Source organism: Cariama cristata, unplaced genomic scaffold (assembly GCF_000690535.1).
Source record: "Cariama cristata isolate BGI_N322 unplaced genomic scaffold, ASM69053v1 scaffold3071, whole genome shotgun sequence".
Classification (NCBI taxonomy): domain Eukaryota; kingdom Metazoa; phylum Chordata; class Aves; order Cariamiformes; family Cariamidae; genus Cariama; species Cariama cristata.
The window spans coordinates 29,180-43,879 of NW_009599642.1; the positions used below are offsets into that span (position 1 = coordinate 29,180).

Below are 14,700 nucleotides of genomic sequence, written 5' to 3' on the forward strand. Positions count from 1 at the left end.
TTCTTTAGTTTTCAGTCTTTCATTGCTCGTTGTTTACTTTTAGCTTGTTAATTCTTACAAGACTGTTTAAAGATGAACAAAATTGGTAGCAATTTCTTCCATCATCTTAATATCCAGTATGTTAATCAGCACTTGGTACCGTTCGTCATCAGTGTTTTACAGCTACTCATTAATCCTCACATCCTGCGTACCTTTTCTCCTTTTCCTGTTTTTAAGGCGAAGGAGGCGGTGACAGTCAGGAATAGCTATCTTTGATCTGTGTGGTTTTCGTGTTTTCCATGCTTGTTAGCTAAAGGCTCCCTGCTTTAGGACCATCTGGATGTTCTTTAAGTTCAGAGTAATCTTAGCTAGCTCATGTTCACTGGTTTGTCTTGACACCAGTTCACACGATGCTATACACTGGCCTGTGGCAGTTGGGTAGCAGACAAGGTGCAAGTTTTCCATGTGTCCCATTATTTGGATGTCCCACCCTCAAAGGCAGTAACTTTTCAGCTTCATCCTGATTCACCTTTGCAACCAAAATACTGAACAAATTTACAGATGAAATACAGGCTTACTGGATAAGACTTACGTCAAGCTTCTAATTAAAAAATATAAATGCAGTTTAAAAGCAGACTTAATCAGTTACTCATTATGTGTTTCCAGCAGTGGAGGCTCAAAGTAGTCAACAGTCTTCTGTTTTCTGGATGTTAGCCCATTCCACAAGGATGATGAAGGGACTGGAGCGTCTATCCTAGGAGAAAAGGCTGAGAGAGCTGGGATTGTGTAGCCTGGAGAAGAAAAGGCTCAAGGGGGATCTTAAAAATGTGTATAAACACCCAACAGGAGGGTGCACAGAGGATGGAGCCAGGCTCTGTTCAGTGGTCCCCAGTGCCAGGACCAGAGGCAATGGGCACAAACTGAACCACAGGAGGTTCCCTCTGAGTATCAGGAAACATTTGGGTTTTTTGACTGTGAGGGTGATGGAGCACTGGCCCAGGTTGCCCAGGGAAGTTGTGGCATCCCCATCCTTGGAGATGTTCAAAAGCTGTCTAGGCACGGTCCTGGGCAACTGGCTGTGGGTGGCCCTGCTTGAGCAGGGAGGTTGGACCAGATGACCTCCAGAGCTCCCTTCCAACTTCAGCCATTCTGTGAACCTGTGATTCTCTTTATCATCCATGGAAAATGTGGGAATTTTGTAGGCAAAAGAGCCTCGACTTTGGGAACTCTTGCTTAATTTATTGTTAGTTAACACAAACTTCTGATCAGTGATTTGGGTTTTGAGGTGGGGGAAAAAAAAGAGAAGACAATCAAAAAACACTTAAGTAAATGTGTTTTCTCACTCTTCTCCAGGTACAATTTAAGTCCACCACCTTTACTCCCCTCCCTTTTCTCAACTTATTTTGTCCACGGCTGATGCTCAACCTGTCACGGTTCTTCTCATGAGACGGCGGGTGGCACAGAAAGTCTATGTCATCTGTAAGGGTTTCCTTCTGCTGCTCTGCTTCTTACTGGTTTCGTCTGCAGCACTTTGGTTCTTCAGGTTTTCCTCTGCTATGCTTTTCCTTAGAGTGCCTGCTGTGACGTGGGTCACCCACAAACTGCAGTCCATTTGAGGGTGTTCCTGCTCCAGCGTAGGTCACCCCCATGCCACAGTCGGTCAGAGTGGTCCCCTTCCAAAAGCGTGTCTCCAGCTGCTTGCAGTTGCTGTTTTCTTTGAATATGTTGGAACAGGGGTGCCATGTGCCAACCCAAACCAAAACAAGCCGCTGAAAAGTTCCTTGTCACATGTAATTTGACATCCCTTAGCTACACTTGCCGTGTTAGAAAGTTGGAGGATCAGTTCTCTAGTGCATCATCTGGTCTTAAATATAGCACATCTTAAATTCTTTGAATAGAGACCATCGTTTGTAGATATTCTGCCTTTTTGCCCGGTGCAAGATCTCAACAGCTGGAGCGTGAGTACCTTCCTGTTTCTGAAGCAAACTTTTCAGGTTAGATCCTTAGCTCATGCAAGGCAGGTGCAAATTGAATTCAGTGAACTACTTGTTTAGAACTGGCTACACACATTTAGGCCATTTTTCAGTTGTTTTCCTTTCCTGTACCTTTTGAAAGTGAGTTCCTTGTAAAAGCAGTAGATCAATTCTCCTCCTTTTAAATGTCAGCATTGTCTTTATTCATCCAGCAAGGCAGCTGAGACCTTCTAGATTGATGCTATTTATTTGCTGTTTTATTCAGAGGGTTCAGCTTTTTTCCTTTTGTCATACTGTGTTTGTGTATGACTTGACTTTTTTTTTTTCCCCCTTCAAATTGTGACCTACCACATTGTTTTCTTTTAACCTTTCTCAGTTGTTTGTTCATGTTTTCATATCTGTTGTCTGAAGTTAGAGTAGGCTGGTATCCCAGCCAGAAAGCATTTGGTTTTCTAGTTTGAGCAACCAGTATTCTGTGTTTTTTGTGTGGTGTGTTGTTTTTTTTTTTTTCCCCTGAAGGAAGCACCTAGTTAAGGGCTTTCATTTTCTCTTTGCTCATAGACTTCCAGGACTGTGGGGGACTAGAATTGGAAAAAAAAAAAAAAAAAAAAACCAAAACAAAAAAAACCAATCCTCTCTTTTCAAGTCTGTTTTACAATGCTTTTTGGAAAAATAGGATGCTGTTGAAAATACTTTTAAGGGAATATGGAGGCTTAACTGCCAGCAGATTGGAAAACTTTGGCCAAAGTCAGGAAAGAAAGAAGAATTTTAACAAATATCTTGCTAGTACTTAGCTTCTAGTTTGCTGTAAAATGCTAAATTAAACCCTTCCAAATTGGATGTTATGATAGGCAAATGTTTAGCTACATTTTCTTTTTAAGGCAATTAAGTCCTACTGCAAACTGACTGTGACCTTTAAACAAGCTGCGTAATGGTTCTGATGCCACCGTTATTTTCTATAAACTTGCAATTTTTAGCTCGTACAAAGCAGAGCTCTTTTTCCAGGCTTATTTCATTGATCCTTGTTTTCTGAAGGGTCACTGCTTATTATTGTAGGTAATAGTAAGTACAATGATAAGTAGATACAGATAAGTAGATTTTAACATCTGGAACAACTATCAGATTATCTAAGACAAATTCTATTGTAATCCAGGCCAATATTGTAATTATTATTTGACTGAATACAGTTATTTTGTATTTATTTAAGTGTGACTTTCAATGGGAGTGACACACTTCTTTCAGACTTTAAAAAAAAAAAAGTGGGGATTACCTTCCATTTCTTTTGGTACTGTTTGCTCATGGTAAATCAGGTTTTTAAGGAGTAACAAGAAGATGTTTGTCTGTTGATTCACCTTCCAGCTGTTTGCTCTTGCTGTAGCTCCTTTCTGCACCCCAGCCCCTGCCAAAAGAAAAATGTTGGGAAGCTCTCTCACCTGTAATTATCTTTCTGTCCAGGTACTCAGACATTATCTACCCCCAGCCTCAGGAAGAAAAAAAAAAAATAAAAAATTGACTTGCTCATTTCCATTTAGCTAAGCCAGATGGGTGTAAGAAAGAGGCTTGAAGGACTCTCAGGTGCTTTTTCTGGACCCTTGAACCACTTGGAGTTCTCTTCTGTACATCTAATTTTCAGGTTCTCTGAAAAAGGCTGCTATTCCATTATCAGTCTTAACCAGAGACTTGTGGTGATAACTCTTCCCCTCTGTATACAATTCGACATCTATTAGTCCTTTTGTTAGTATGAATAGCACACAGTAGGTAATAGCGGTATTAAAAACCAGGTAACTAATTGGGAAATCTAGTCTAAGCTGAAGGGAGAAAAGAAAGCAGAGAAAATCTAATTAAATGTGATACTGTTGCATGTTTTATAGCATCTTTGATCTTCATTATCCAACACATTTACCACAGCGAGGATAAGGAGCAAAAAGCAGGGGTGGTGTTATGAATTGCACCTTCAGTTCGGTGTATGTGCAGGGTGGTAATGACAGGGAGAACAAGGATCAGTCCCCTCGCTGACTTTTTGGATAACACAGTATTGTGCCGAATCACACAATGTCCCGTTATTTGGATGTCCCACTCCTGTATTTGCAGGATCGTAGCCAGCAGATCAAGGTAAGTGACTATGCACTTGTAAGGCTGCATCTGGAGTACTATGTCCAGTTTTGGGAGCCCTTCTGCAAGAAAGGTCCAGACCTTTTCTTGTATGGGGAAGGAAACACAGGGAGCGAGTCCAGCGGAGAGCCCTTGGGGGGGACTGGGCTTAGAAGCACAAGACATCTAAGAGGATGCTGCAGTAACTCGGTTTGTTCAACCTGCAGAAGAGAGTGTGTTTTTGCTTTCTGTGACCATCTAAAAGGATTGGAGGAAAAATGGAGCCAGGCTCCTCTCAGAAGTGCACAAATGAGAGGCAACCATCACCAATTTCTGTTGGAGAAAGTGACTGGACATAAGGAGAAGATTCTTCCCCATGAGAGGGGTTAAGCAGCAGGAACAAGAGACCAGAGAGACTGTGGGTCTCCGTGCTTGCAGATTTTCAAACCTTGGCTGGAGACCCTGAGCAGCCTGATCTAATGTTGAGGTTTGCCCTGCTTTGAGCAGGGGGTTGGACTGGAAACCTCCAGAGATCCCTTCCAACCTGGATCTATTATTCTAGCAATGATACGAAAGCTGATTCCTGACTTCCAGGATTCTTTGACTTGCTCGAACAGAAAATGTTGAAGTCCATGCTTCCTGCCGTTACACATGAGGGTGACCACAGCATGCTTCTGAGCTACTACAATTCTTTCTCATCCTACTATATGGGGATTGTGCAGTTGTGCATTTGAGATCACCTTTTGGTAGGTGTGGATAACCTTTAACCTCACCGCTCTCCTTAATGATAGGTGCTACATGTAAGATGGCTCAAATACCTTTTAATTTTAATGAACAAGAAGCTCTGTAAAGTAGAGATGAATGTGGTGGGAGATAGCAACCAGAGAAGCTGTGTCATTCTAGCAATAGGCAACAGGATGGTTTATACTCCTCTAAATGTAGAGTTGTTTAATTTCCCAGCACTCATTCTTTTGAAGTGAATGTTCACTGCTAGTGAACTGAAAAAATCCAAAACTTGCTATCATGTACTGAAAATATTAAAACCAATGTGGAATTGTTGTAGCTTGTAAGGTTTTTCTATTCTTAATTGTTCAAAGTAATAAAATTAAAATCCTAATGAATGATGCAGATAATTAGAAGTGAAGGGCTTCTGTCTGTCTGAGGACTCCAGATAACTCTTTAATAAATGAGTGAAAAATAATAGATACCATTTAAATACAGAATCCCTTTTTTAAAAAAAAACCACAAAACTTAGTATTCAAGAGGGAGAGAGACAGTTGCCTTATTTTAAAATGTGAAAAGTTTTTTATGTTTAGGAATGATGCTGGCAATGTAAATACATTCAACCCCCAACACTTAGGTTTCTTTCTAGAATGCACCTTTTTCTTGCTTAGTTCTTTATACTGAAAGCAGAGGAGCAGCATCCACAATAAAAACAGAAATCCAAAAATACAGGTTTTTCTCCTAAATTAAGGTCCTCTAATTGGAGGAGTCACTGCTAACTTGAGGAACAGCAGTACTTTTTTACAGAACAGTATTTCTGTGGTACTCTGACCTGTTACGGCTTTGTGCAGCCTGTCTCCCACTCATCTAACTCCTTTTGCATATCAGGATTGGAAATGAGAAAAGGTTAAGAATGACTAGTTGAAGTTGGTATGCCCAAGTTGAGTGATGAGTCGATGGTACAACAGTAAATAAATCTCTATGATCTTCAAAGCTGAAAGTATTTTTATCGTATGTTTAGGTCTCTTGCATAATACAAGTGATGGTGTGTTACTAGCTGAGTGAGGACATAAAATTTGGGTCTTGATTTAAACTTTGCCAATGATAGACATAGTCCCTGTTATGAATTCAATTTAAAAAGTCTTCTTTCTTTCTAGTCTTGCTCTCAATGCTCACTTGATTTTTCTTGGCTGTACGTGGCATTGGCTGTGCTCTCAGCTGACCCACCATGGTGATTTTTCCGAGTCCCTTTGTATCCTTACTGTTTCTCAAGATAGTTGACCATCTTGTTCACATGGCCCAGACGGGTACTTGGACTTTAAATAAAGCAAACTGTAAACTACTTCTGCTTGTGTTTCCAAGTAGTCAACAGAGCTGTTGTCGTTATTACTGCTCTTCCTATTCACTTTCTGCTTCCCTTTCTTTTCCATCCATCTCTGTAACTTTTAATCTCCCTGCTTCCGGAGAACAAAGCCTTTGTGATGACAGTGTGGTTATGTGCTGAAAATGAGTTTTAAGAACTGATTTTTCCCAGGATAGTAGGGTGAAACACAAGCTTGTCAAGGTTTTTCTCATAACAGTTCCATTGTTAGATCTGTCTGTAGTGTATTTTTAATTTTGTGCATTCTTTGTAGACCTTTTTGCTTCATTTTAGTTACTTATGCTCCTGTTCTGTGGTAGGTTATCCAGCACACAAATGAGACAAATGTTTTAATATCATGTTTTGTATTCTGAAATATTATCTGGAATGCTGCTTTATAGCTTGCCTGTTGCCAGGACTTAGATCATCTTTCTGTAACTAAAGCTATGGAAGGGAAAAATGTTTGTTTGTTTGTTTGTTTGTTTTTTAAGTATAATGTTTGTACTTGTTGCCACCTCAGCCAACTGGGGCCCTTACCTTGACTTCCATGAACCTGGATTGAGCCTTTAGCTGCTTTCCAGACCCAAACTGTTCTTAACATTAAAGCTTTTCTCCTTGCTCTTTGTCTTGGTAATTGATAGTAATGGGAAATGAAATATTAGAAAAGAAAGCAGTGGTTAAGTGAGGCTTTACTGGAGTGGGGCTGCCTTAAGTTAAAAGGCTCGGAATGTGCATAACGTTGAAACTTGGCTGTGTTATTTACCTGTAGAGTTCAATGACTGGGAAAGTGGCATTTATCAAGGATGTAACTTCTAGCTTGTCTGACTGCAAATATGAAATGTCAGAATGGCCATCAAAAAAACCCCACCTGATAAACCCCACCAAAAAAAATAAAACAGCTTTTTCCAGAAGAAGACAGTTCAGTGCAAAACAATGTGGGGTTTTGGTTTTGTTGTTGTTTGTCGTTTTTTTTTTGGTTTTTTTTGGTTTTTTTTTAGTACAATAACAGATTGTCTGTTCCATTTGTTTTTTAAAAGATGTGCTTGAGAGCTGTATGTCGGTCTTCATAATTAGTTTTGAGAATAACTAACTGTTTAGGAACTGGGAAGCTTTAAATTTTTGTTACTTGTGTTTTAGGTAATACTTTTCCTGGATGTCTTGGAACCTTTTAAATGTAATTTTCCTGCGTGCTTTCACTTCTTCCCTCACTGCATTTTCATCTCTCAGCTTCTCAGTTTGACAAATGTTGTTCCTGATTTTGTTCTTGCTTTGGTGAAATTGCTGACAGCTCTCAGGGCAGCGATGAGCGCCTGCAACTCCCCTGAAGTGACTGGGGGGATTAAAGCGCCTTTGGAATTGGGAAATTTGGGGTACATCTATACCTGCCAAAGGAAGAAGTTAAAAATTAGCACTTGCACTTCTGCCAAAGGTTTCCAAGCTGTGTCTGCATGCCTGCTGAGCTGTCTCTATTTGTATGTACTCTGACATGTCAGCTTTTTGAGGAGAAGCAAATTTGGGTTTTTTTGCTTCATCTGTGGTGTGGTTTTGTGATGTGTTATGGCCAAACTTCCATAACTGTTCACAAATAGATACTGGGAAGGAAAGAGGATGGATAGTGCTTTGTGTAAAGTGATAGGAAACCCCTAAATTCTGTTGAAGTTGCAATGTTGGTGGGCTTAGGAGGAGCATGTGTGGTCCTCTGTGATTAATACTGTGGCACAAATTCTTTCTCAAGACTGAACTCTATCCTAAAGACTGGCAGCAAGTGCACGCTCTCGTCATCCATGTAAAGAGAGTTTCATAGTTAGGAACTTCTTGGTGAAATTTTTCAGGAGAAAGGGAAAAGTGTAGCTTCCTCTTAGAAACTGCTCTTAATTTAAGAAACCTGACTGCCCCAAAGCTATTTCAGGGTCATTCTTGACTTGGAGGCAAGCAAAGTAATAACGTTGTTGATAGATGTTCATTCAGTATAGTTAATATTTACTGGTATTAAGGGACCAGACCTTAGCTTGGCTGTCTCCTAGCTTTTCAATTTTAATGTTTAGCTGACAGGTTTGCTATAAGCTTAAATCCTGAAGTGCAAGCAAATGTCTTATTTCACTGATAGTATCTTCAGTTATTAGGGAATGATTTTTTAATTTTAAATCTTTGTATGCAAAACATGCTATTTCTAGTTTCTTACAACATCAGCACTGAGATTTTGGAAACTGCAGAAGGATAATTTTTTTTTTTCTTTTAGCAACTGTGGAAGTGCTCTGTTAAATAGTTAGAAAAACAAGTAAACTGGGAGAGATGCAAATTGATAGTGTTGCTTTTATGCACTGATTTCTCATTCCTGGTGGCTTTTGTCCACGTTTGTTTTTAGGATATAAATGGAAATTAGGTTCCTCAGTCTAGTGCCCACTGGATGTCAACTGGTCACTATTGAAGTGCGTCAGCAGAGAAATGTTACCTGTGGCCTCTTTACATTACTGCATGTCTAGATCCCTGTCTATTACTCTGTTGCTTATATAAAGTTATTTTCCTTAATTTGAGCCTTAGTATTTGAGCATTAAAATAACCCCCACACTCTTCAGAGTTCAAAAGTACCTTTGAACTAGCAATAGCTTTCGTTCATCTCATGGCTATGCATGTTTAAATTGTGCAGTTGCATGACATAGCAGCCATGTAGGCTAGAAGATGAGGCCTCCTAAGCTTTTTCAGCTGTGTCATGACATCACTTTAGGCAGATAAAATTTAAACCACTTTCTCCCTGTTTGTAGAATGGCGAATAATGTTTTGTTGGTGTTTCTGTAATGAAAAGAATGAAGACAATCAAACACCATTGTCAGTATCTTTTCCTAACGCTTTTCTACTTGATAATCCTCTTATTTTGTGATAAACTGTGCTTTGATTTTTATTTAATGAACTCTGTTTTAACTAACTTTTTTATACACATGTTCAAAATATTTGAAGACTTCTCATTAAATCTGAGTTGTTTGGATATTGGACCCTTTTTATATATTGAATTTTCTTTTAGGAATAGAAATAAAGAAATACTGCTTAAACGTTTCCTGCTTTAAAAAGGTTTATGGATAGAATCATCATGGTATTCAGACACTCCCGTAATCAAAGAGAAAAATTCTGAGAGATGAATGAATTGACCTTTAAAAGTTGTCCTATGTGTTCTTCTTCCAGGTGTCAGCAGTGGACTCCTTGGAGGGTCCACTTCTTCAGGTGGAGGGATTGAGTGATCTGAGACTGGAGCTCCACAGTAAGAAGATGAACATGCACTTAGTCCTGATAGATGAGTTACACCGTCATCTTTACATCAAATCGACTAACCGAGTAGGACAACGCAACAAGGAGAAAGGGAGAATAAGGTAGGTTTGGTGTGATGCTGACTGAGGGCGATGGGTCTGGAAGGGAAAAGGACAACATTCTCCCTTTCATAAGTAGAAACTTTCTTGGGAGAGTGCCATCAACTTACACCTCAACTTTTCATTTTTGGCAAGCAAATTTCTCATGCTTATGGCTGTGGAGAGCAGAAAAACTCCAAATATGTTGAGGCACCTTCGAGCCTGTGAACAGTCTGTTCTCGTTCTTTTCACTTTTGCTTAGTGATTCTGTTGATTTTTTGCTACTTCCCACAGAATTACGATGAGGTCAATTCCTGTTAGCATTCTTTGCCTTCGCTGATGCATATACCTTTCCTACAAATGTCATGGTCATAAGGTTCAGGTCAGGCAAAGGGAAAAATACAGGGAAAAAGTGCTCATCTTTTCTAGGAAATATCCAAGGTTTGAAAGACTTCCAGCTAACCATAAGATTACTAACCGGAGGCTGCGATATTGAAGTGCCTGAGCAGTGTCTTGGCTGTGTTGTGTTTCTAAGGTGTTCTAAACGTGTTGAAACTTCTTAGCTGATCAGTGCCTCTATCAGTGGAAATTCAGCTTAAGTATAGATGCCTGACTATTTTTTCCTAATTTTGTAAATTCTAAGTTTGAGGGCAATAGAGTTGTTGCAAGGGAAGGAAGAAAGGTAGTGCCTAGAAAAGAGAGACACAGTATTGGGAAATAACTTTTGTAGAGTAGGAGAGGTAATAATCAGGGGCTGGGAGCAAAAGGGGAGCCAGTATATGATAAAGATGCAGAGAAAAGATAGATTAGCATTTTATTATGAGAAGGAATAAAAAATGCCTACCAAAAGTTACATTAAATGAATTTATGAAATAAAGGATTGATTGAAGTTGAAATTTCTAGGAAGGAGGTTTGCTAGCAAGTCATCAGTCTCATCCTTACTCATCTTGTTAATTAAAAACAGAGACAAAGCTTTGGTGCACCCAGACTATGCGACTGCTAATTAACTGCGGTTTTGTACAACTGCTACAGGGACCCTTATCTTTTCCTTGCTTTTTATCTTTTTTCACATTCCCTGTTGCACATCATTGATATTTGATAACATGAACTCTTGCATCAAGGACAGTCTTGTTGCTTTGTTTTAGTGTGCTGCTCTAGACTGGCTGTTGACCAGGATACAATAATGTTTATAATTATTTCTTATATTGGTTTTAAATATGTTCTATCTAACATTGCTAAGCTGGAATGTGTAGCTAATCCCTGTAAGTATGGTACTGTAGGCGTATAGGGAGTATAGGTGGTTCTTATGTGGGATAGTAAGCTTAGCCCTTGTCTTTGCAGATTTCTATAAGTATTTTGACCTTTAAGGGAACCTGTTGAACTCCATTATAGGAGCCTTCTCCACTTCTTTATCTTAAAAATAATTTCTTGCTTGCGTTCCCCTGCCACATCCAACTTCATGCCTTTCATTATGCAACTGGGGCAGAATGTCACATTTTTGGCAAATAAAGCTATGTGAATTTATTATCATCATAGAATCATAGAATGATTTGGTTGGAAGGGACATTAAAGTTCGTATAGTTCCAACCCCCCTGCCCCCTGTGATGCCACTTGTCACCGGTCTCCACTTGGACATCAAGCCATTGACCACAACTCTTTGAGTGTGACCATCTAGCCAATTCCTTACCCACTGAGCGGTCCATCCATCAAATCAATGTCTCTCCAAGTTAGAGACAAGGATGTCGTGCTGGGCAGCATCAAATGCTTTGCACAAATCCAGGCAGACGACACCAGTTGCTCTTCCCTTATCCACCAGTGCTGTAACCCCATCATAGAAGGCCACCGTATTTGTCAGGCACGATTGGCCCTTAGAGAAACCATGTTAGCTGTCACCAATGACCTCCTTAATTTTCTGTGTGCCTTAGCATAGTTTCCAGAAGGATCTGCTCCATGATCTTCATGGGCACAGAGGTGAGACTGAGTGGTCTGTAGTTCCTCGGGTCTTCCTCTTTTCCCTTTTTAAAAATGGGGCTTCTGTTTCCTCTTTCCCAGTCAGGGGGAACTTCGGTGAACTGTCACAACTTCTCAAATGTGATGGATAGTGGCTTAGCCACTTCGTCCACCAGTTCCCTGAGGACCCGCAGATGCATCTCATCAGGTCCCATGGACTTGTGCACCTTCAGGTTCCTTAGATGGTCTCAAACCTGATCTTCTCCTACAGTGAGTGGTTCTTCATTCTCCCAGCCCCTGCCTTTGCCTTCTGCAACTTGGGCAGTGTGGCTAGAGCACTTGCTGGTGAAGACTGAGGCAAAAAGTCATTGAGGACCTCAGCCTTCTCCATGTCCCGGGTAACCAGGTCTCCCTTTTCCTTCCAGAGAGGGCCCACATTTTCCCTAGTCTTCCTTTTATCACCAATGTGCCTGTAAAAACTTTTCTTGTTGCCAGTGATGTCCCTGTCCAGATTTAATTGTATCAGGGCTTTAGCTTTCCTAACCTGTCCCCTAGCTGCTCAGACAATTTCTCTGTATTCCTCCCAGGCATTACGAAAATGACCAAGTAGAAAGTCTTTCCTTTCTGAGTAAGAAGGTTCATTTGGAGAGGGATGCATGTAGTTGCACACAGGAGTTTGAAGGGGACGAAAAAGGGTGTAGGTTTCTAGTGAGAACTGGAAGAGCTTGAAGGATTAAGTAGTTGACAGAAGCTATGGAAATGGGAGTGTCTCTTCTCCTCAATATGTAGTTTTCCAGAAAGATCTTAAAAATTCCATGTTAATTTATCATCATGCTAGCAGTAGTTGATTGTGCTGGAGGTGAATGTGTGTGTTGGGAAGCTCCAATATACCTGTGTCCTAATCGTGTTGCTGGGACCAGTCAGACCAGTCTAGAGTGCTGTTAAATTCAGAGAGGCCTTGGGATACCAAATTTTGGGTTTCATATGACAGTGTTCCCTCATCATTGCTTTTTTGACCTTTTCCCTTTTCACTCAAATGTGTGTATATATAGAGACGCACTCGTATTCTTCTGTGGACTTGTGCTTTAAGCTAGGTTTTGTAAACCTCTTGTATCACAACTGTGTGTTATGTGTATGTATTGCTTAGGCTTACGAATTTAAGAAATAAATGGATTATTGTTGTGAACTAAACTTGTAAATAGTAGTAAACTGTTTGCTTTAATTCTTTCCCCTCACACAGTTCACTTGTGAAAGATGCCTCTCCTGTACCTCTTATGGATGTTACTAACTTGCCTACACCTCGAAAGTTCCTCGAAACTTCCCAGTTCAGTACTCCTGGAAGCTCCAGCGGTGAGTGTTTAAGTTACATGCGTTCCTCATAGAATTAATTTGTAGTTCTTCAGCTGATTTTACAGGAGTAGTAGTAGGCATATCATCCCCTCTTCGTGGTTGGCTGCTGATGGAAGGTCCTGAAACAAAAAGTTAGGAAGTGATTTGTGCAATGTTGTGAAATGAGTGAGCAGTGTGTCCAGGGGCAGAACTGGGCCATATCTGCATTTTTCTTTTGGCAAATCATCTTTTTCTCTTCCTCCCCCCCCCATCAGCTTCAATTAAATACACTTAGTTTTCTGTGCCTGTTCTGATCTTGATCATGTTCTTGATACCTTGAACAGAAGAGAAGTTTGCAGTCAGTTCAGTTTGTGTAGAGGTCTCCTCTACGTTATTTAATGTAGGCAGGCAGGTACGTGTAGATATTACAGAAGTTTTTTTTTGCTGTGTTGGAGCCAAAAGGTCAAAACTTTTCCTTGTGGGAACTTTGTAACTTTGACTAGAGGTCTGTCTATGCACAGGAATAATCTGGTGATGATCTTTGTGTGTACCTGTTACTATGATAAACACTGAGCAAAGTACTCAGCTTCATTGGTGGTTTTGTATGAGGCTTTGAAGTGCTGCACAGATGGGGAATTAATCCTTGTATCGTTTCAGTCGACTAATAAGTGGGGTTGTTCTTGTTTTAACAAATAAATAAAATGAATAATACAGAAATGACCTACATCTTCCCCCCCGCCCCTTCCTTTCAAAAACTGTTTCAGTATTCTTCAAATGTAGAGAATCTTTCCTTCTCTTCTCATCCTTATTAATGCTTTCATCCTTTTTTTGGTCTGCTTGTTTCTAGTTTTTTCTTGTCGTGCTTGCCTCCTAGACTCTTTTGTTTGATTATTCTTATCTTTTGCTCTTGTAGGGGTTTTTGTTATTTAGCTCTGCTCCTGTAGGGTTAGCTCGTCTCTCAGAGCCTGAGGCTGTATTTCTACATCGTGGAGGTTTGTGAGGCGTGACTTGTGGTATGCCAGCACAAACTTTCAGAGCTGGGAACTGCAACTTGCTTGTGGAAACCTGGAAGAGAACTGTGTGAAAATTTGGGGAGGGGAAAGACTTTAGAATTCCTGTTCTGTCCCTGTGATCAGTGAGAAGTTTAGTTCAGTTTCTTGCTAAAGATCACATGATTTTGGGGAGCTGGGGAAAAAAAACCCACAAAAATCTGAATCCCAGTCTCACCACTGTAAATGTTAACCTACTTCCTTTCCAGTGAGTTAGTTGTATAGTGTCTGCCGTTATTTTCCTAAAATATTAGTTCTCTGTATAGTAAGAAAAAAAAACCAAACCTTGAAGTCTGAAGTTAAGGAATTGATAGGGATCTCCCATTACACCTTACGATGGGGAATAAACAGCACCTATTGAAGAATGGAATCCTATCCTTAACAAACCCTGAAGTCTGAAGTTAAGGAGCTGATAGGGATCTCCCATCACACCTTACAATGGGGAATAAACACCAGGAGATGCACCTATTGAAGAATGGAATCCTATCCTTCTTTCAGTACCTTTAGTGTCTTCCTTAGTTGCTTCTTTTTTTTAATTGCTAGCATAATATGAACCTTAAACATGCTCAGAAAATGATTTTATTGACACTTCTCACCTTTAAAGACTTACAGATCCTAGCCAATCGTTGTCGCGTCTGCTGAGATTGGTGAGAGCTTTGTTATTATCCAAAGCTGGCCCAGACGTTTTTTTCCCACCTATAGCCAGTGTAAATCTGTTTGTAAAGATAAATGCATTTTTAATGTTCATGCTGGGCTACTGCAATTCTATCTGTAAAGGAAAGTCCCAAGGCATACTGCTTTTCCAGAGCCCAGGGCTTCATGAGCACTGACCCTCGTGTTCCCATTTATGTACTGTTCTTCTCTTTGAGCAGAGTCCGGTTCAAGTTTACTGCACTGATTTTTCATTA

The 14,700-nt window shown here is 40.2% G+C and overlaps 1 protein-coding gene across 1 annotated transcript in view; it reads left to right on the forward strand.

Moving 5' to 3' along the window:
- Positions 1–13,673, forward strand: part of LOC104168958 (exocyst complex component 4-like) — a gene marked incomplete at its 5' end in the record, with an annotated part of 28,443 nt that extends 14,770 nt beyond the window's left edge. The window contains 3 exons of the mRNA XM_009709745.1: positions 9,304–9,488; positions 12,655–12,764; positions 13,657–13,673. Coding sequence (XP_009708047.1) covers positions 9,304–9,488; positions 12,655–12,764; positions 13,657–13,673 — 312 coding nt within the window. The remainder of the gene's footprint in view (positions 1–9,303; positions 9,489–12,654; positions 12,765–13,656) is intronic.
- Between the last annotated feature and the right edge of the window lie 1,027 nt (positions 13,674–14,700).